We start from the raw sequence: 21,225 nt of genomic DNA on the forward strand, positions 1-21,225 counted from the left end.
TTACATTTAACTTTAGACAAAAATGTGATCTAATGTGAAATCTGCCAGGATTTGGAAGGTCAGGGAAATTGGGCTAGGTAACATATGATAGCACTCAGCACTGTCTGCAGCACATGTAGCAGAGTACACATCGCAGCTGAGCAGACAGCGGTGTGGAGTCGAGCTGTGTCTTCACAGTAAGTTACTAACTAGGTTGTGAAATACATCACTGGAAAGTTAATGAACAGTGATCTAGCATGTACTTTATAAAGAATATATCTATTTCACAATTTTTTACTCAATAAAATCGGTGAACAAAAATCCAGCAATAATTTGTCTCTAGAAATATTTTGGCACATAATTTTTTATGCTTCCTCTCCTTCTTTGGAACATAATCACCCAGTGTAAATGCTTTTCCAAAAACAGCAGGAATTTTTTTTTTCACATTATCAGACAGACAGGATTATCTATACGAAAGGAGTTTACCTCATCAAAGTCTGCTATGATCTCGTTGAGAAGACGGAGGCACTCCAGTCCTTCCTTATTGACATCAGACTCAGTATAAAACTCTTTGAAGTCTGGGATGGAGGCGAACATCACACACACTGACTCATATGACTGATGATAAAGGTCCTGATAACAAGCAAGAAGAAGACAGCAGCTGAATGTGTTGTATCGATCGAGCAGAGTTAAAGAGGAATGGTCTGCGGTTTCAATGAGTCTAAAAAAAAATCTATGAGCTGAATGCCTCACACTGAACAATGACACTGATTCTGTGAATAAATAACAAGAAACTTTAATTATCTCTGCGGGGACTCTGGGTCACCGCAGCAGCAACAGTACCAGCATTTATCAGAAAAAGACAGAAGGAAGCAGAAAGCAGTTGTGGTGAAGTATAAGAATGGGGAGCATGTTAAGCAAGTAGGCCATATTTATTACAACAGCAGAAGAGTGACACAAAAGAAATGACAAGAAAATATGTTTACTGAGTTAGACACTAAATGATGCACACAACAGGTTATAATTAATGAAACAAGAGAAGATAATGACAAAAAATGGGAATTATTGCCACATATAGAGTATGTATGTGATTGTAATCATATATATTTAAAGGAGTATCTTGACATTGTAGGAAATATCCGTCTTTGCTTTATTGCAGAGTTTGAGGGAATCAATACTACTCTAATGTCTGCATGATAAATATGAAACTGCTGCAGACAGACAACTAGTTAAAGTCAGAGGAGTGGAAACAGATAGTCAGTTAGACCCCTTTTAAAATTTTGTTTAATTCCTACAAAAGCATGAAATATAAAAATCTGACATTTTCTGCCGACTCCACTGGCTCCAGCACATAAGCCTCTCAAAGTGCTGTTATCTGGTTTTTGTACAGACTAAGCCAGATATTTTCCCTGTGAGGTTCATCCTTGCAGAGGAGCTTGGGAGAGCTGTGATGGGGTTGCTGAGGAGGACTGAAATGAGATAGTGGCTGAGGTGAAAGGGACAGGTGCATTAAAACTCAGTCTCCTTCATGGAATCATAACTCAAACAAATGTCAGCACACTGACATGAAACACATATATCATAAATCAACAAGGAAAGCCAAGAAAGAAGACTTTCCTGAGAGTTTTTTTCAGCATTAATGTCATCCATGGGTGCACTGAAACAGGAACTGATGAACGCTATTTGTGAAAATGATAAAATAAAAGTAGGCTTCAGTTGGAGCCCACATTTTATGTATGAAAAGATGTAGAGGATGGGAGTACAGTTTTTTAAGTAGGTAGACCTTTGGACACAATCCAGTTAAGTTATTTTTCTTCATAAAGATGATCTTTATTGAAGTAAACAAGTGTAAACAAGTGTATTTCCTAAAATGTCAAACTGAATACATAATATATATTCTACCAGTCAAAAGTCCGGACTCTTATTCAATGGATTTTATTTAATTATTTTATACATTGTTGATTAATACTGAAGACATCAAAACTATAAAATAATAGATATGGAACAGGAAAAGCACTCAGAGAGCGCAGTACTCCGCCAAGGCTGCTCATATCAGTCATTGTATCATTGCCAACGGATGACATCTTTAAAAAATTTGTGGCAGAAATCATGGCACTATACAATGTGGCCATTTAATATAGTGTGCCCACAAACAAAATGGCCCTGCGCTGAACACAGACGTGTTATACATGTGCACATTATGTATGGATACTGAATCGTGTGACCTAAATGTGTAGCAGGCAGCGGGAATTGATGGGACTCAGAAACACACCCACAATTTAATCAATTGTTCCTTGTATAATTTCCTGACGTAGTATTCACTTGTAGTCATAGTTACAGTGATGCCATGCCGCTATCTTGCAATGAGGTTCTTGTGTCATTTCTGACCTTCCCTGAAAATTTCATTCAAATCCGTTAATCCGTTTTTGAGTAATGTTTCTAACAGACAGACAGACAGATGGATAAACACCGATCGTCACATAACTCCGCTGAGGCTCCGCCTCCTCGGCAGAGTAATTATGTTGTAAACAAAAAAGTGTTAATCTTCAGTATTAATCTACAATGTAGAAAATAATACAAATAAATAAAAAGCATTCAATGAGAAGGTGAGTCCAAATTTTTGTCTGTTAGTGTAAATAGAACAAAATATTTAATGCCACAATTTGATGTGAATTCAGTGAAACTATCATCTTTCACTCACTTCATTTTTCCAGTTGCGTCCTAGGAAATGTTCGGCGACGTGAGCTGGTAAAACGTTCTCCAGCAGAACTCGGTTGAGGTTCTCCATGGTTTCAATCTCCTCACACTCCCTCTTAAACTTGTCCCTCCACAAGAAGTCCAACCTACAGTAATATTCATTCTGTTACAGGAGGACACAGAGTAAAGAGACACCTGCGTCATTCACACCCTACACTCTCTCAGCAGAAACTTGCACCAAAAGCAGGAAAAAAATATATATATATAATGTGAAGAAAGTGATTTTTTTCATTCATATTGATGCAGGTATTCATTTTTGTAGCATGAATTCCAGCACAGACCACATGCTGCAAAAAAACAGCCTTGTTTAGACCTGCAGCTCCAGAAATTTGTCCATGATGTGAATGTGTTTCTCAGAGATAGGCTGTCTGTGTCCTGTTCTAATCATTACCATCAAATGGAAAGTTATGGGATCTCTTGGAAAACCTAACCAACTGAACCTAAAGGGTATACTTGGTATTCATAGAAAATTAATGTCCCAATAAGATGACAATGAAACAATGCGAGAAGCTCTGCTATTATGGCTCAAGGAAATAGTAAGCGAACTGGACTGTTTTGCATAAAAAATAGCCACCGCTTCTTTTTTCTTTTTGGTTATTCATGCTTGAAGGACTTTTAGACACATCTAAATATGTAGGAAGACTCACACATCGAGGTCAAACCATCCCAGAAGTGTGTGCATCACACAGGGTTCCCTGAACGCACCATCATTATGCTCATATATATCTGAAAGCTCCAGGCGACTTGTGGGCTGGCCACTACAGTGTGTGTGTGGATGTGTGTGGGAATGTTTTTAGTCTCCTATGAGAGGTGCTTCATATGTGTTGTTAGCGGTCTGGATGATATATCTGTGCACTGAATATGTTTCCCTTGAGATCAGAGTACGGTGCCAATTTAGACGACTCCATCAGCGGAAGCCTATGCAGCTCTGTGCTGAGATCTTGTGCTGTGGTGTTGATAGCCTGAGGCTTCCAGCCCTCTGAGGACAGTCAGTCTGAACCATTTATGGATGTCTACATATAGGGATGTACGGTTTGAGCACTTGCTTCTCTTGTGGAGAGAGGAGTTCCAGTACCTCCATGAGTCCAGAAAGTAGGCCAGAAGAAACGGAGCTCATTCCAGATGCTGTTTAAAAACCAGCTAACGAGCCTGTAAATGAGTTTTGCTCCACTGACGCGTCGTGTTCTTGAGGGATGAATTACAGATGCCTTGTTTCTTTTAACCTGCTTTCTCCTCCCTCTGACTAAGTGGCTGGAAAAGAGCTCATTAGGGCTGATAATTAAAATTTTGCAAGGCAAATTTGATAACAGCAGGCGAACAGCATAGAAAGCCATTTCCGGCACTGATTTGCGTACTTGGGCAACACCACTCTGAAAATCTTTTTGACCCGTTCCCAGAAATGTGTTGGTGATAACTGATGAAGCATTGTTCTATGCTAATTTATAGCCAAACAGGATCTGGAAGAATGAATCCAATTATATCTTAATAAGTACGCAGCAAAGAGTTTTACACAGCAAAATCGTGTTTCTAAAACAAATGCTCTCCTCCCTTCTGGTGACAGTGACCCAGAATGAGAACAACACATGGTGCTGTTTGGACCAAATGCGGCTCTCAGGAGAGTCCTAGTTTTGGGCACAGAAGCTCGAGGGGTTGTCTTTCTGTACAGAACATCTGCTTTGAGGTCAGAGATGATGGATGGTACCCCCAAAAAAGATAAAACATCCACACCAAATCTGTGTCAGCTGAGCTCTCACTGAGGCCTCATATGAAGTGAGGATGGTGGGCAGGGGAGATGGAGGCAGTGGGCCAGGCCAGCTGCTCCAACACTACGAAAACCTCCATCTGATCAAACATTTTGATCTTTGAGTAAACTCAGCCAAATCCTTCAACACGGATTCACTTACAGTACATGCCTTCTGCAAAAAGCCCATTCAAATCCTCTGGTATGAAATCTCTCCTCCGCTGGGTGAATGCTCAAACACCTAATAAGACGTCTGAGATGAACGACCCACATAAAATAGGTTTCGCTATTACGCAGTGATGTCCAAGGTTGTCTTTGTGGTGAGAAAGCTACTCACCTGCCTTGCTAACACCAGCAGTGTGATGAAGAAGATGAACAGAGACACAGAACCCATGGTCTTTAGATCCTTCAGGACGCCTGGTCTGAACAGAGAGAAAGAACCACAATTATAACAAGAAAAGCACTCAGTAATCTGCCAAGGCTGCTCAGTCATTGTATCATTTCTGACGGATGAAATCTTTAATAAAAAATGACCTTGTGCTGAGCACAGGTGTGTGTTGAGCATGTGTACGTTTTGTACAGATACTGAATCGCATGACCTAAATATGCAGTGAGCGGGCGGTGGGAATTGATGGGACTTGGAAACACCCCCACAATTTAATCAACTGTTCCTTGTATCATTTCCAATGGATAAGTCCACAGCAGTCAATTTGCAGTAGGATCGCAAACATGTGATCGTCATCAGGTAGCTGACGTAGCGTTCACTTGTCATAGTTACAGTGACGCCATGCCACTATCTCGCAATACAGAAATCTGTAACAAATCTGTGGATCCAGACTATAAGCCACATCACTGCCCAAATCTAATCAGTTGGTCCTTGTGTCATTTCTGACCTTCCCTGAAACTTTCATCCAAATCCATTAGTCCATTTTTGAGTAATGTTGCTAACAGACAGACAAACAGACGGACAAACGTACACTGATCATCACATAACTCCACCGCGTTCCTTGACGGAGTTTCTATGGCACTGATTTTCATTTACTACTATTTTATTGGAAACACAGGTAAAATACTTTCAACATTTAGGCTACTCTGGTTATCCCACTGAGAAATACAAACTGTGCTGACGGTGTATCCGATGCCTGACATATGTTACTGGGCAACACTGGCTGAATTACCATGAACACTCACACCATAGTATTTTGAGTTAATCTCACATGCAAAATCCTGCTATGGAAAATACCTATGAGTACATCAAAAATGTATTCATCCACAGCCGAAAACAGTCCTTGATGAAGCACATTTACTTAAAATTGACTTTAAAATCCATAGTGTCCTTTCACTAAGTTCAACTTCTGCACCTCTTCTTGGCTTCGTTTTCAGGATTTAGACAATCTAGCTTGTGACAGGAGGTTTCATCCAATCACAGGTTGGTCAGATGAAATAGAATTGATAGCAAGGATGTGGTGGTGCAGTGGGTTAGATGGACTTTTACTTGGGGGGCTGAGGTTTAAATATCAAACAACGGTGATTTTTGCTTGACTATTTTTACGTGTTGAAAGCGTGTGTTCATGTGGTGGGAGGGTCTAAGAACAGACGAAAAAGCTGCAGGAGGAGGGCTGTATATTTCTTTTTTCTTTCTTTCAGCTTTTTAGTCTTTTACAAATTTGTGCCAACTGCAGCTTTAAGTAAAATTTACTAAGAAATTATGGTGACTATGATTGCGTAATTGTGACTTGTCTTTAAATGTATACATCTTCAGTGACAGCAGAAGACGGGAACTTAGTGAGAGACAGACAATCATTTGCTTGTGTTTATTTTACAAGCCATTCAGTGAAGCTGTGTGTGTAAATTTAATGAGGAAGATTTGTTCCTTCAGCTTCTCTCTCTGTTCCTCTCGGTGTTCCTGCTGCTCTATTCCCTTCGGCACTTCTGTTTTCCCACCAAGAAAATCACCTCGTTATGTTTCTCAGCCCAATCAGCCCTTTTGTGCATCTCTCCTCCTCCCCATCTCCACTTTATCCGGGCGGTCCGGGGCATCTCAATCAGTCAGCTAACTTTGCTCCATCGCTGGCAGCAATAGACTCTGGGGGCCCTATCCTCATCTCCCACCTTCATCTAAGACTCCCCTCTGTGATGTTGCTTCTCACTGGCGTCTAATTCACAAATTACTTTTAGTTACCTGTGCATGTGTTCCTGCAATAAATGAAGTTCTTTACTTCCTAATGATCTCTCCCTATGAAACCTTTACATATGTACATGGTATGTTAGGGCAAACTGTATAATTTACCAACTCTCCAGATATCTGTTTCTTTTTATCTTACATGTACAGTATGAAAATCTACTACACAAACAACACCTCTGCTTTTACTTCCTTCAAAACGTGTCCAGAACAACATTCTTATTCTGCTAGCTGATTTTTATACTGTCTGAACAGCTTTAAATAGCTTCTTGGAATTTAAAAGATATTACATTTTTTTTGAAAATATGCGACAATGCAGATGTGCAAATGATTTTGGTACAAACATGAATAAACAGCTGGTATGTCCTTTGAGGTTTCAGTTATTTCTATCTGTTTGCTGTTGATATCAATGGCTCACTAAAATACAATTAAACATTTCAAAAATATTATTTAGTTCCTCTAAGATTTGGTTTATGAGATCATTTATTTTTGCCCTGTGCAGCATTCGTGTAGTTTGCATGTATCATTTTAAACTTAAATGGCGTTAAAAAAAAAAAAAAACTCAGCTTACCAAACTGTAGACATCCAATTTTATGACATGATTTCATAACAGAGGCTGTGCATCCAAATATATCTGAGGTAATGAAGTGTAAATTACTACTTGTCACGAAATAAAACTGATTCATTAGGCAATCCTGGTCTATTTCCTTTTTATTTAGCACTTCATAACTATTCCTATTTATTTGCGTCAGTGTTTTGGCAAAAGCAGTTCACTCATCATGCTAATAGAGGCGAAGGTGAGAAAGAGAAACAAAAACAGAAGTAATAGAGTTTTTTAAAAGTATTTCTTTCACCAACCTTGAAAACTTTTTGCATAATGATATTTCTTCAGCAGTGAGACTCTAGCTGCCAGTCAAACATGAAAAATGAATCCAGCTCCATCAACACAAACCGCTGTGTCTCACTCTGTCATTCATCATCCTCCTCTCCAGGGGTTACACTTGATCGACAGTCATATGTGCTTTTGCTACCTCAGCATCAGTCTTTCCCAGGCCCAGTGGAGAAGAGCAAATCAGGCAGCAGATTCATGCTGGTTGTTACTGATTATGCAAAAGAGTACTCAGAAGTGTTGCCCCTTGAAATCTGTCAAGGCCTAGACTGTTGCCTTTTGGCTTATTTGTTTGTTTTTTTCAGGAGTGGATTTTCGAGGCATGAACTTTATGTCTAAACTGCTTAAGGATATGCACAGACTTGTTGGCATTAGGCGACTGAGGACAAGCCTTTATCACCCAGAAACAGATGGACAAACACAGACGTTTAATCAGACGTTTGATTCAAACAAATGCTCTGTAAGTTTCTCAATTAAAGCAGCTCAGACTGGGACCACTGACTTCCCCAACTTTAGCACCACAAGTCTCTACTGTGTTTTCACCATCTCAATGTCTTTTTGTCATTAGATGAAAGTAGCCTAACTTTCCTTTAAATACGACTGTGGTCAATGGTTAAACATCTTAAAACTAGGAATATCTCGATTGAGGTTTGCTACCCACGATTTAATCCAACTCATTTAATATTTCATATCTGCTGATACCAAGTTTCGATCAGATAACAGTTTCCTAGATAATACACGATTCATCTATTGCAGCTTAGCTGCAGTACCTCCCGACACCACCTGGTGGAGCTTCTTACTGTTTAGTACTATAGCAATCAGAGGAGGAGAGCACTTTTGTGTTTTCAAGTAGAGAGAATTGTGTGGGTTTGGCTAGTAAAGGGGCACCATGACAATGTCTTTTGTAAAGCCAACACACATAAGTTAAATCAAGCCACGACCAATTACAAATGCATTCCTATATCCCAGTGGCATATGAGACACCTAGCTACGCAGCTGTGTGTGGGACTTAAAGTAGCAACGTGACGACAGGACAACTGTTCAGTGTACACGGTTGTGCCGCTGCTGGCAGCTCTCTACAGTAGACTAATGACAGACAGGACAAAGCCATCGAAAAGCTGGGCTCACTTTTCTAGATTTATCAACAGTGCATCTACTTTCAATTTAACTGAGGATGGTTGTGTGTAAAGAAGATAACACCAGCAACTCCATGAAACCCTCACAAGTGCAACGCTCCATAAGTATAAAGCAGTGTAGTGTGTTTGATAGCTTTACTGAAGCAGCTAATACTAGAACAGTGGAGCCTCCAAGCCCCACTGGCTCCAATGGAGATGCCACGCAGAGATACAACACCTAAGTTCAGACAACAACACTAGTTCATTTTACATAAATAAATCTGTACAGTTAGTGTTTGCCATGTCACATTTGTTGTCATCGATTTAAGCACTTCTGTAATGTAACATGATATGAATTTAATAATCCCATCGACAACTTCAGTCAAGCAGCAATCTCTGCTTCATTGTCAGGTGGAAATCAGACATCCAATTAAAACCCATTTACAATCGCCAAACAAAGGAGAATGACAGAAAAAAACAGCAGAATGTCACAGGGCTGTTGTCAAGTTTATCGTGAAAGACTTAGAGCCCTGTACTGCTGTGAAATCAGAATGGTTTAGGTGTGCCAGATAACTGTACCTAGGTATGCTTAGTAAAATATAAAGTTGTGTTCAGACCTCCTCAATACCATCAGAAAGTGTTCTCCACTGCAGGGGAATACTTCTTGAAAAACAGCTGTTGATTGGTAGACTACACAACACAGGAAAGAAAGTCTTAAGTTCTCCTCTCCTTTGTTATAGTTTAATTTTCTTTTTAACCATTTCTGTTAACTTCAAAGAAGCACAAGGACTTTTCTTGTATTACCTAACTACACAGCTTACTTAGTTTGTGGAAGTACGCTCATTCTAAGAAGTAGCTACATATTAAGTTACACAGAAGAGAAACCTTTCAGGCTTTGTCAGTTTGTGGAAATAGTTTGTTAAAGGAAATGTGAATGGTCAATGTCAGTGAGAAGCCATACAAGACACTGAGTTGCCCAGTTTGTGGAAAATATAAAATAACTTAATTTTTTTCAAAGCTTTTCTTATCTTCTGCACTAAATTATAAAGAATAGTGTTGATAAGAGTATCGACAAGTACCAGCATCGACAAGCAGTATCAGTATCGGCACCGGTATTGACAAAACAACATACATGACTCTGCTCAAACACTGTAAAAATACCCTACGCTACCCATTGACAAGTTGGTATATTGGAGTCATTCAGCCCTTGCATGCTCCAACTACAATCCAATTCTCAAGAAGACTATTGATACAGAAAGCCCCTCCCTGCAAGTCGACAGGATTGGTTCCTCGGTATGTGATGTATGAATCCCCGACAGTCTGAATCTGGTCATTGCTACACTGCAGTCTCAAGATCATGTCTTTGAACACATAGAAATCCATACGGGCATGTTAATGGGGTAAATGAATGTCTCTGGTGTCTGTGGTTGGTACGATAGAGCTGCCAGATAATCTAGTTTGTCAAGTTAGGTCGACTGACTTTAAGTTTTAGTTGTGTTATTATATAGCTGACCTCACTTGCTCTACAGGCTGCAGAGCGGAGGGTTTCAAACAGATATTACTGACCTTAAGTGGGCCTAATAATTGTTTCATCATTGCCTAGATTAGGATGCAGAGAGAGTGTGTGAGAAAGGAGAGAAAGAGTGTGTGCAGGTACCTATCTAGTTTTTCAGTGGGGTACAAGGCTTGGCTAAATCCATCCAGCAGAGAGGAATGTGTCTGGAGAATGATGATGTTGTACATCACCACGGCAACCAACATTACCACCATCTTCAGCTCGTAGTTGATCCTCAAGAACACTGAGCACGATACCAGGCCCAATATGCAGCAGTAGATGAAATACTGAGGACAGAAAGTCAGCGTGTAACAGAGATACAGATTTTTTTAAAAAAACTGTGTATGTTGTACTATTTGTGTGACTTGTATCTTTTACAAAGGATGTATCAAGTTGAGAAAAGATAGAAATAGGGCTTTATTTGTACAATTGTTACTCTAACAATAGTGAGTCAGCTAACATACAAGAATGAAGCAAGAAAATAGCTAGAGTTTGCAAAAAACCAAATGGCGATTTTGTGAGGTAAAGTGAGCGTGAGAACCATGTTTGTTGAGAATACACAGGACAATGAATAAGAACTTTGATCTTTAGGAATAACCCTGACAGCATAGCGCCACGGGTGATTTCAGATATTTATGTAAGTCGCCGTTCTCCAAAGTGACTCTCACTGACTTCACAGATGTATAACAGAACAGCCATACAAAAGCTTCCTTGTGAAACTGGGAAAAATGCACATGGCTATCTCTTTGAATTATTCTTCTTACTTAGCAAATGCCTAGGAGTGAATTTATCCTTTGTTCAACATCTGAGTAAACTACGGTATATGTGATTAAAATGAAACACCTAAAGTTAGTACAAGCACAGATTCCTAATTTTTTGGTTTTTGATGACTGTTTTAGATACATTTCTACTAATGTCAGCTGGGTGTGTTGGGAAGTACCTTCTCTTCAGCTAATGTTGTTAACCTCTCAATACTGTACTTACTGGCAGGTAAAATTTGTTTTTGCCTGTATTTTCTTCCATGTCGTCCAACAGGCTGTCATTGGTTCGATTGACAGGTGGAGCAGTTGTCAGGGTGTCCTCCATCAATCCTCCAGGGTCCTCCACAAAAAACTAACAAATGAGACAGAACAGTTGTATTGGTCAGTTCTTGACTAAAAACTTTTCAATTCTTTGGAGCATTTTCCTGCTCTGTCCTGTAGACCATGGTCTGAGAGCAGGGAGCACTATCCTCCCTTGGGTAACAGAAGTACCTACTCTTGTAACATTTGTTTTGGCTACTTTAGTTTCATACCTTCAAATCCACATCAGGAAATATTGGGTACTCCAACCTTGCCCATCCTGTCAATCTAGCAGCACCAACTCCCTGCCTGCCAGGAAAAATCAAGATCTAATCACCTTAATCTTGCTCTAGATCTGTAAGATCTTGCACCCAACCTCTCTTTGTAATGTCCCTTCCAGGTGTCCATCCTGCTCTTGTCTGCAGTCTCTCCTCTGAACACCATGGGCTCTCACTTAAGGCCCAAAATCCAAAATTCTTCAACTCCTATTAACTGCCACTGAGCTTCCGAGTTTGAGTCTGCTGTCTCAGCCCACTGGAGTGACGTCACAGCTGATCCACTCCTGCAGCTCCAACGTCCTCTGTAGCCAGATACTGGCAGGTAGTGATATCAACCTAGTTTAATTCTGTTGATTTTACCTGAATCAAGTCTCGATGGTTGTATTGGCATTTCAGGTAACCTTAAGAGCATGATTAAAGGCATCATAACACATTTCAATGACTGAATTTGAGGTACCGTTTGAAGTTTATAGACAAAAAACTCATATTAGTGTGGCTTATCAGCTCCTGATGATCCAGTCCCAGTGGCACTGGTTTGGAGCTCAATGAAAACAGAAACCATTTTTTGCAGTCAAAGTGACTTTGGATGTATATAGAAAACAATTACAATTGAAAATAAGTAAATTTTTTTTTCTCCAAAATATAAAAACTTCCAATCATGTTTTAAAGTTTTATATAATTTTAACAGGGCTTAAGTTTGACTCTTTACTACCCGCCTCAATAGTATGTATCCAAATAAATAATGTCCACCGTGCTATTGCAGCTGCTATTAGGGCAGGCATTGACCCACGACCATTGACTGTTCCACAGTCACCTGCTACAGAAAACAGTGGACAAACAACATTTACAACATTTTGACTGGCTTCTCACCATATTGAAGACTGCCATCACCAGTATGAGAGCAGTGGTTGTCATGGTGAGGACCAATCGTAGCCAGGGGTTATTGGTGACAATGATGCGCGATGAAGTTGGGAACCACGTAAGAGGGCAGAAAGATCCCTTCCTTCCCTGCTGTGGATGCAAAGAAACAGAGATAATGACTGCAAGATAAAAAAACAGAGGGAGAGGTTGTCTTTAAATCTAAAGCATGACTCTGTGAAAACTAAAAATATACCACTCAGTGAAATCTTTTACTCCTTTTCCTCATGGCATTAATTTTCATACAACTTGAAAATTGCTGTCCTCTGGGGACTCATCTTGTGACCCAGATTGATTAAAAGGAAGCTTGAGTTGAAAGTCAGTCAATTTAAAAGGTCACATTTGTTATCTTTATTGCTCAGGGCAGCTAATTCCGTTGGACTAAATGACAACAAAGCCAGAAAGTGCTGAACCACAGATCATATATGGCTAATGTTGAAGGAACTTAATCAACAATTTTCTGGATAAGAGAATTTAATATTAGCTTGAAAAAAACATTTTTTAAAAATTCTCATCCAAAAGTTCCAACTGAAAACATTTTGTGGTTATTTTTGAGTTTATATCAGTTTGATAGTTTTCGGTCATTTCTCATCCTTCAGGGCAGTATTTTCATGCTGAATGAGCTCTCATATTTGGATTGAGTTTTGACAGTCGCACTTTGTAGATGAACAAAAGTGAACATTTCATTTTTATTTGCCAAATGTAAGTACATAAAATGCAGACATTCCTTCCTGGTTTTGCTTTCTCTTAGCAACAGCCAAGCTTGTTTCACTTGAAAAGGCATTTTCCAAGAAATGTGTAATCATGTAATGCACTCCTCCACAGATGAACGGAGCATGTCCTACCTATAATGGGACCTCTTAATGATGTGTTACGGCCAGCGTCTCCTACCCCGGGTGTGTGTGTTAACTAAATATTGTGGCTTATGCAAATAGGGCTGTGTGATCCCCACTCCCTGGTTGGACCACGACGACGGAGGCGTGGCTGCGGCCGGGAGTCCCAGTGATTGGTGCGGCGCTTACCAGGCTGTCCAACCGAAAACTGCCAACTCCTTTAAAAGAGTTGGCAGTTCCACTGAACGGGGCAGCTGACTCCCAGCGTGCCGTTTTGTGTTACTGTGTGGTCGAGGCAAGATTGTCTGTGTGTGCTAGGAATTGGGCCAGGCCTAGAATTAAAAACTGATACAGCCTCACTTCATTCCAGGTAGTTCCTTCTGTTTAGGTTTCACCAGGATTAGGGGTGCTGACTCCTGTGTAAGTTTTGTTTTGTCAGTTCCCATTTAGTGAGCCTTTTTGTTCCGTTCTTTTGTCCACCGCGATGGTAGCGTTAAGTTCTCCTTATGAGAACTCTTTTTGTGTTTTGCTATTTTCTTTGATTTGAGCAGCACCCACCAGCCCTCTTCCTTAGTTTTGCCTCAGTTTGTATAGTATTTTGCACATTTTCTGTTCAACCTTTTCTGTAATAAATAATTTGATTTTTCCACCAACAACTGTTTATGTTGCTTCCCTTCCCCCCCGAGCCGGGTTTGTAACAGATGACTTACACAAACCCAACCAGGCGCATCTCGGTAAAGCGTGCACACATTCAGAGTCACGTCATGGCCTCTCATTGTATCAGTGTGCCCTTTCACCAGTGGCCACGGCAGCTTTCACTGGAACATATAGACTGTTGAATTGATGGTCATTTCATGAAGCATGGCCTGTTCTTATTGAAGCAGTGTGAAAAGCTGATAAGAAGGCCATGACATATCAAACGTTATTGATAACCCTCCATTAATTAAAAGTGACCCATTTACTGGGAGATAATACACTCTTGAGAAGGAGGAAATTGGTTCTTAGGGGAGTAATCATTTATTGATTGTCCATAAAACACCTGTGACAGGTAGCTGTGGCAGCTGGGGAACAACACCATCTGTCCCCTTGTGCTGAATAAAAAACAATAGCAGTGAATGTTTGGACGAGCTTTTCTATGAAGGAGAATATAAGGTAGATTAGTTGGCATAATACTCAAATAGAAAGACTGTAGCTGTTACTGGTTCCAACTGGAAATGTTCAATCACCTCCTAAGAAAATCAACTCTTTATTTGTCTGACTTGAATCTTTTGAGCTGATTACTAACAGCTCAGTGATTTCCACAATTGTAAGAGACCAAATTGGGAATGCAGAGAATGCATAAAAATCACTGGAACAGATAAGGTCAGATACAGCTCACCGCTCTAAACGCAGAATTTCTGAATAAACTATGCGGGATTTTTGTGTTTGCGTATATGTGTGTGTGGCAGATGATGAATTAGATATATTATATACACTTTAGTTCCTTTGTAATTCTACAGTAAATGTTTAAAGTAGGGCTGCAGCTATCGATTTTTTTAGTAATCGATTATTCTATCGATTATTCTGGCGATTCATCGAGTAATCGGATTCCGCACTAGGCATGCGTGTTACAGCATCAAAAGCGGAAGTGAGCGCGGTAAATTATACAACTGAGAAGCCTTGGGGGAATACTGCGCTCTCTGCATGCAGGTATGGACTCAAATGCACCTTGATCTTAACGTCTGTCTAAGACCCGCCCCCACTCTACTTCCCACTGGCTAGTGATGTTAGTTTGGTTGAGAGCAAAAGCTGCGTTCCCCTCATTTCATTGGTAGATTGGCAATGTAGTCCTATCTTTTTTGTCTGAATGCTTACAGAAAACATACAGTGAAGGTTTGTGTCCACTAGATGCGATTTTCCCGCAGGTAAATGCGCCACATCTGAAAATTGCACGCATGATGGTCAGCCACTAGGGGGCCACAACATTGTCACCATGACAGCACTCGAGCTTCAGCGGGCCACTACGTGGTCACGTGACCGAGCTGTCAGCTTGACAGTCCAGCAGATGAGTTGGATAAACATAGCAGCTCGAGTGCAAACTTTCTCTTTTATTTCAAAACACTTCAGGGGAAAGTATTTCTGAAAGTATCTGAGGTGAGAAGTAAGCTGTGCAGTAGCTGAATCTGTCCTTGTTTTAGTTCACCGACGCATAGTTTAGACCGTTTAGACCGCGGACTGGTTGGACACTCCTGCTGTAAACAATAGAAAAGGTGCGCTGGTTAAAATAGAAGCGTCCTGTCAAATTTAAGGACCTGATTTGTATCGAATGAAGTGTGGGTCCGGCCTCAGTCCGCTATTTCGTGACCTGGGGTCTAGCATGTAGTTGACTAAAAAAAGGCCTCGATTCATAGAATTTTGCCTCGAGGAATTTTAGTAATCGAATTACTCAAATAACTCGAGGAATCGTTTCAGCCCTAATTTAAAGTGTGGATTACTCTGTAGGAAAATTACCGTCATTGGCATATAAAACAAAACTATTCTGCCGGAATAGAATTTCTACACAAAAGCAAAAGAAACAATAACCATACTGCCCATCTAGGAATGTGTGAATGACGCTTTGAATAACCTGCACATACAGACTGGTGACAAATTAAAGGAAAACACCGTGCCATAGCAAGGTGTTGTACCACCATGCTGTGCCAGAACAGCATCAGTGCTCCTTGGCATTAATCGTTTTAAGTGTCTGGAGCTCTTGTAGATGGATGAACACTGTTCTTTTCTTTTCAAAGATAGTACCTCATTTGGTATTTTCACGGTGGTGGTGGAGAGCAATTACCACTTCAATCAAAAAATCTTCCCCCGTTTTTAACTGGGGTGAGACTTGGTGACTGTGAAAACCATAGCATATAATTCATATCATTTTCATCAATCCATTCAGAGACCCCTCGTGCCCTATGGATGTCAGAAAATGGTGAAAACGATTAATCAGTGTTTGCCAAAGCCTAAGATGATGTCTTCAAATGTTTGGTTTTGTCCACAACCCAAATATATTTGTTTTACTAAGTAGAGGAGGAAAGAAATCAGGAAGTATTTAATTTAAGATGCTAGATCCAGAGAATTTAAACTTTTTTTTAATTACTCAAACTAAATAATCAATTCAAATAGTTGGTGATTAATCTAGCAGTTAATTATAGCAACTAATTATAGCAACTAATAGCAACTAATTGATTAATGAATTATTCCTTGCAGCTGTCCACTGAAGGGGCCAGGGGTTATGATTTTCTTTTATCACTCATCTGTATGTACTACGTAGGTGAGCTTTACACAGCTTCTGTTTATTTTACTCTGAAACATTCAGTGAGTGTGAGCATGAAGCTGTGTGTATGTGTGTGTGTTGTCACTGATAAATCCATGCAAACTCACCAGAATGTGACCAGCGAAGCAAAGGAGCAGGATCAAAGCCAAGAGCAGGAATGCCAGGCCAAAGGAGATCCCCAGCACAGCAGTTCTGCAACGCACACACACTCACATTAATCTAACTGTCTTGGCATCTCTTGGCCCCCTGCAGTGCCATCTATGGCTATAAATGTAATGAAGGCTTTAATGTATTCTACATCCGACCTGCGGTTCACTTACACTGAGGTGGCGTAACAGTGGATTGTAGAGTCGCTCTAAAATGAAGTTAGCTCGTGTATCAGTTTTTATTAAAAAAAAAACATAATATGGCTGATTTAAGGATGCCTGCCATAAAACAGATGATGTCACGTCTAAATGGGCGGCGCGATGCTGCGACTAACAGAGCAAAGATAAAGAGAGTGAGAGAGAGGTGAATTAGAAAATCAATGGCCTCTCAGATGCTGAATTACACCTTTAGCTCCCAGAAGCAGTAAATTAGCATGACCGTGAATTTCTCTCCTCGCCATTAAAGAGACGCCACACTTTGATTCACCTGATCTATAATCACTAGCAGACACGGTGCCCTTTTATCCTGATCGGCTTTTTAACATTCTGCCTCTTGCTCCCCTGCCTCTTTCATTTCAGCATGGTCCTGTTGATGAGACAGCTGGCGTCAAATGGCTTTTTCACATCGAGCCGCTGCCACAGCTGGAGTTGCTACGGGGGAGTGTGCGGAGTAAATTCCGTAGAAGGGGTACAGACTTACTTGGGCAGGACGAGGACTTGCACTATGAATATACAGCAGAATATGAGGCAGGCGCAGGTGACATAGTACTTGAAGGCAGGTAATGTGGTGGATCTGTACTGTAGAGAGAAGAAAGGGCAAAACGTTGAACAAACAAGATTATGAGGCTGTGTTGTATAAACACAGGTAAAACTAATACATGCATGAAGCAAAAACAATCTACAGATGATGAATATAGGAATTTGAAGACAAAGTAGAACATAGAGGACATCAACTGTCATCCTCAGTCTTTGTAATGACTTCCCACTATCCACTGATACCTATGTAATTCAATTGATTTGTTTCCCCAGAGAACAATGCTGGCTGGTGTTTTGTATGCATTCGCCTACCTCTTTTTCCAAAGCTTTGTTGTGAAAGAACAGTGAGATCCTCTGGATGTCTTCAGACTTCAACCACTGTCTGCAGACACAAGTGAAACAGACAGTGCAGACAATCAGGCTCTGGGAAGTGTTATGTGATAGATAAAAATGGTTCTACAACTCTTCATTATGCAATATTGAACCAAAGACCCATGTATGAACTGAATATGAACATCACGGCTTTCATCCTAATTATTTATACTTATTTGAACTTTAAAATATCTGCAGTTTATGAAATGTGCCACATGACTCATATTCAGAGAATAAAGCCACATCACTTTATCTTGTTTCATGAATACCAAATAGATTTTAATATGCTCAGTTTCACTGCTGTGGGGTAAATTACAATGAAAACATTGTTGTGGAATATCTGTAATTTACAAACTCATTTTTTTTGTAAGAAGATGGAAATGAATCTTATTGAATTACAAGGCAACTGGCACAGACTCATACTGTCAATCTCACATCGTAATACATTCAAAAGAATATGTTAATCGTAAAATTTGGGGCATCTTTTCAGCTCATTCTGGTTTTATGTGTTCACAAATATTGGCATTTATACATGTTTGTCATGTTTTTTATTAGTAAGCTATTTCTCATGAGGGTGTCTTTAGATTTTTATCTTTTGTTTCATGGCTGCTTGTTGCCTGCTGCTGGTAAAAATGATACTCATAATAATAAATGTTATGTTTGACTTTAGGCTTAATTGCTGAGAAATAAGAATTATTTTCTTCATTATACTGTATATTGCTGAAAATCTTAGAATAAATAGAGCAGACATGATGCTTACTTTTGCGAGTTGATGCCGTCGATGGTGCGAATCATTCGTTCATTGAGTTCTTCTTCAAACCTCCTCCTCTGGGATTTGGACCTGGGATTGAAGAGAAAGGATGACATTTTAGTGTCATATGTGATGAAATGCTGTGTGAAGACAGAGCGATGATATGTGTCCTCATTACTTCCAGCTCACCTTTCTCGTCTCTGGAAGTGGTACTGCCCCATTGGAACGTCCTAAAACAGCAGTCGGACCGTTAATGATTCTGACTATATGTTAGTGAGCTGAATATTTGTGTTAGTATATGAGAGAGAGACAAAGAGCGCTCACTGTCGTGTTAATCTTGCCATTGTCTGTGGTCATGCTGTCTCGATGGTGGAGATTGGCGAAGGGTTTGGCGGCTCCCCAGGACTCCAGGTATCGGGTCATCCTGACAGACGCCCTCATCTTCCCACCATCCAGAGAGGGACGAGAGCGCAGGCCTAGCAGAGGGCTGTGCCTCTCGGTCTGGGAAAACCAACAAGAACAGAGGGAATACACTGGTAAGCCTTGACATTATATACAGGGGATGTGCTGGAATCACACAGACTCAACCTTCAGGACTTAAAGAATGTGATGGTAAAGTCTTGGTGCCTGCTACAGAACAGCATCAGAGGCCATGTTTAGTCCTGACCAGTCCAGGACCGGCAGTATTAGATATGTGTGTGGTCATTATGCTTCAGCTCATCAGAGAATATAGTCAGGTTCACAAAAACTGCTGAATGCTAGTTTCTCACACTTTAGAATACATTATAAATATAAAAATTGACGTGTGTGTTACAATTCAAAATAAAAATGAACGATAAGCAAGTAAAATCACATTGCAATTATTTTGGCAGTTATTGCAATTGTAATATAGGTCATGATTTTAGTAGGAATAGTCATGTTACTGTATTTTTACTGGGGTCTGTAACGAACCAGCAGATTCCCTTACATCCCTTCTCAACTAGGCCATCTCTGTAGCACCACAAGGCTTCTTTTAAAATGGTATGTTGTGACACTTTACTTTTATTTCAGCTCCTGGATTTTCCACTTGTGATTTGCCATTTTGATCACATTTTGCTAAATTGTTCAGCCCTAATTCAAGGCAAAACAATCAACTTAGAGTGCTAACATGGTTTTCAGCAGTAGTTTTTCTTCTGTAACAAGCATTTAAGGGACAGTTGATCCTCAAGTGCAACCGTGTAAACTAGACTTTTACACAGCCAGAGTGCTCACACTCAGTGGGTGTAAAGTGATGTGTTTTAGTAACAGCGGTCATTTAACTGCTCTTGAAGTCAGCAACCGGCCTGTCAATGATTTCAGCTACTTAAAGCACTTTTAGCGGAGAAGGATGACGCTTTCCTTCTATTTTGATGTGAATACTTTTCTCTGACAAAGAGTGAATCACATTAGTGCTTGCAGAAACACTGAGAGTCTGGGAGGATGACAAGTACCATACCTCAGGTGAATTATTTTAATTGCTCACAGAGACGGGCATTGTGACTGACCAAACATGGCACAGGTGCCTTCAAGAAGTGAAACAGACACAGTCCATGATGGCTGTGTTTATTTCCCGCGGGTGTACCGAACAGCTCTGACAGTGACAATCAATGACAATGACAGTAGGGATGACACCTCCTGTGATCCATGCTCCAGATTTGGCCTTGATCCATTCAAGGCTTCTTGAAAATGTCACTGAGCACCCGCAGCCTTTTTCCAATATCTGATTGGATATCGAAAACCTATCTGTGCTAAATGAATAAAGGTTACACAGCAGCATCTTGTCATATTCTTTGGAGATGCTCATATAAAATCGTATCATTATACTGTAAGAAGAACATTTATCGCAGTTTAAATACACAGAGACTTGTGCTGGGCCAAAAAAATGCTGGTTTAGTTAATTACTGTACAGCTGCGTGGAGCCAAAGGAATTCAGGTCTCTCTACTCAAGTGTCACTACTCTGCTTTCATAAATGGGAAACTCAAAAAAAGTGAAATGAAAAATATTCAAACACGGTAAGTGCTGATTGAAACTGAAATGCACTAATATACTGCAGAGAACTGAGAGTGCTGTTAAAAAGGCAGCTGATAACATGTAGTGTGAATAATTCCTAAAATTACCTCTTCTTTCTAAACTCGGCCACATCAATAACTCAGCAGAATGAATCTTGGAAACATATTACATGTTGATGAAGTGTGTCAAAAAAAAATTCATGTTTGTTGGACTGAAGATGTCACCACAGATAAATGACTTCTTCTGTATTCAACATTCTCATATCACAACAAAACACGATTTATCACTTAGCAACTTCAGTAAAGGTTAGGTGAACTTTCCTGTTTCAGTTAACAGAATATATGAGACTCCTGTGTGATACAATATTACATTACTCCTTTTCTGAGTCGAGAATTTGCACACTGACAACAGGAAGACTGTTTGAAGTGGTGATGAATTTATGGGAAAGCTAGCGATCCATGAAAACAAAAAGGACGAAACAAAAAGCAGCCAGGAGACCTTATTTGGAGAAATCAATGCTGAAAAGACACTGTGCCTTTTTGCGTAGTTAATTGCATTTCCAAAAGAT

The 21,225-nt window shown here is 40.1% G+C and overlaps 1 protein-coding gene across 3 annotated transcripts in view; it reads right to left on the reverse strand.

Annotated features, from left to right (window-relative positions):
• Positions 1-21,225, reverse strand: part of adcy2b (adenylate cyclase 2b (brain)) — a 59,979-nt gene that overhangs the window by 6,702 nt on the left and 32,052 nt on the right. For 2 of the 3 annotated variants that reach the window (XM_055018129.1, XM_035943837.2), the window contains 12 exons: positions 18,953-19,129; positions 18,818-18,858; positions 18,638-18,718; positions 17,818-17,887; positions 17,450-17,547; positions 16,711-16,795; positions 12,428-12,568; positions 11,203-11,331; positions 10,321-10,505; positions 4,815-4,899; positions 2,681-2,839; positions 466-612 (listed from right to left, as the gene is read on the reverse strand). In XM_055018129.1, the coding sequence (XP_054874104.1) occupies positions 466-612; positions 2,681-2,839; positions 4,815-4,899; positions 10,321-10,505; positions 11,203-11,331; positions 12,428-12,568; positions 16,711-16,795; positions 17,450-17,547; positions 17,818-17,887; positions 18,638-18,718; positions 18,818-18,858; positions 18,953-19,129 (1,398 nt within the window). The remainder of the gene's footprint in view (positions 1-465; positions 613-2,680; positions 2,840-4,814; positions 4,900-10,320; positions 10,506-11,202; positions 11,332-12,427; positions 12,569-16,710; positions 16,796-17,449; positions 17,548-17,817; positions 17,888-18,637; positions 18,719-18,817; positions 18,859-18,952; positions 19,130-21,225) is intronic. The other variant, XM_055018130.1, reaches the window with a different exon arrangement.

Source organism: Amphiprion ocellaris, chromosome 15 (genome assembly GCF_022539595.1).
Source record: "Amphiprion ocellaris isolate individual 3 ecotype Okinawa chromosome 15, ASM2253959v1, whole genome shotgun sequence".
Taxonomy (NCBI): Eukaryota; Metazoa; Chordata; class Actinopteri; family Pomacentridae; genus Amphiprion; species Amphiprion ocellaris.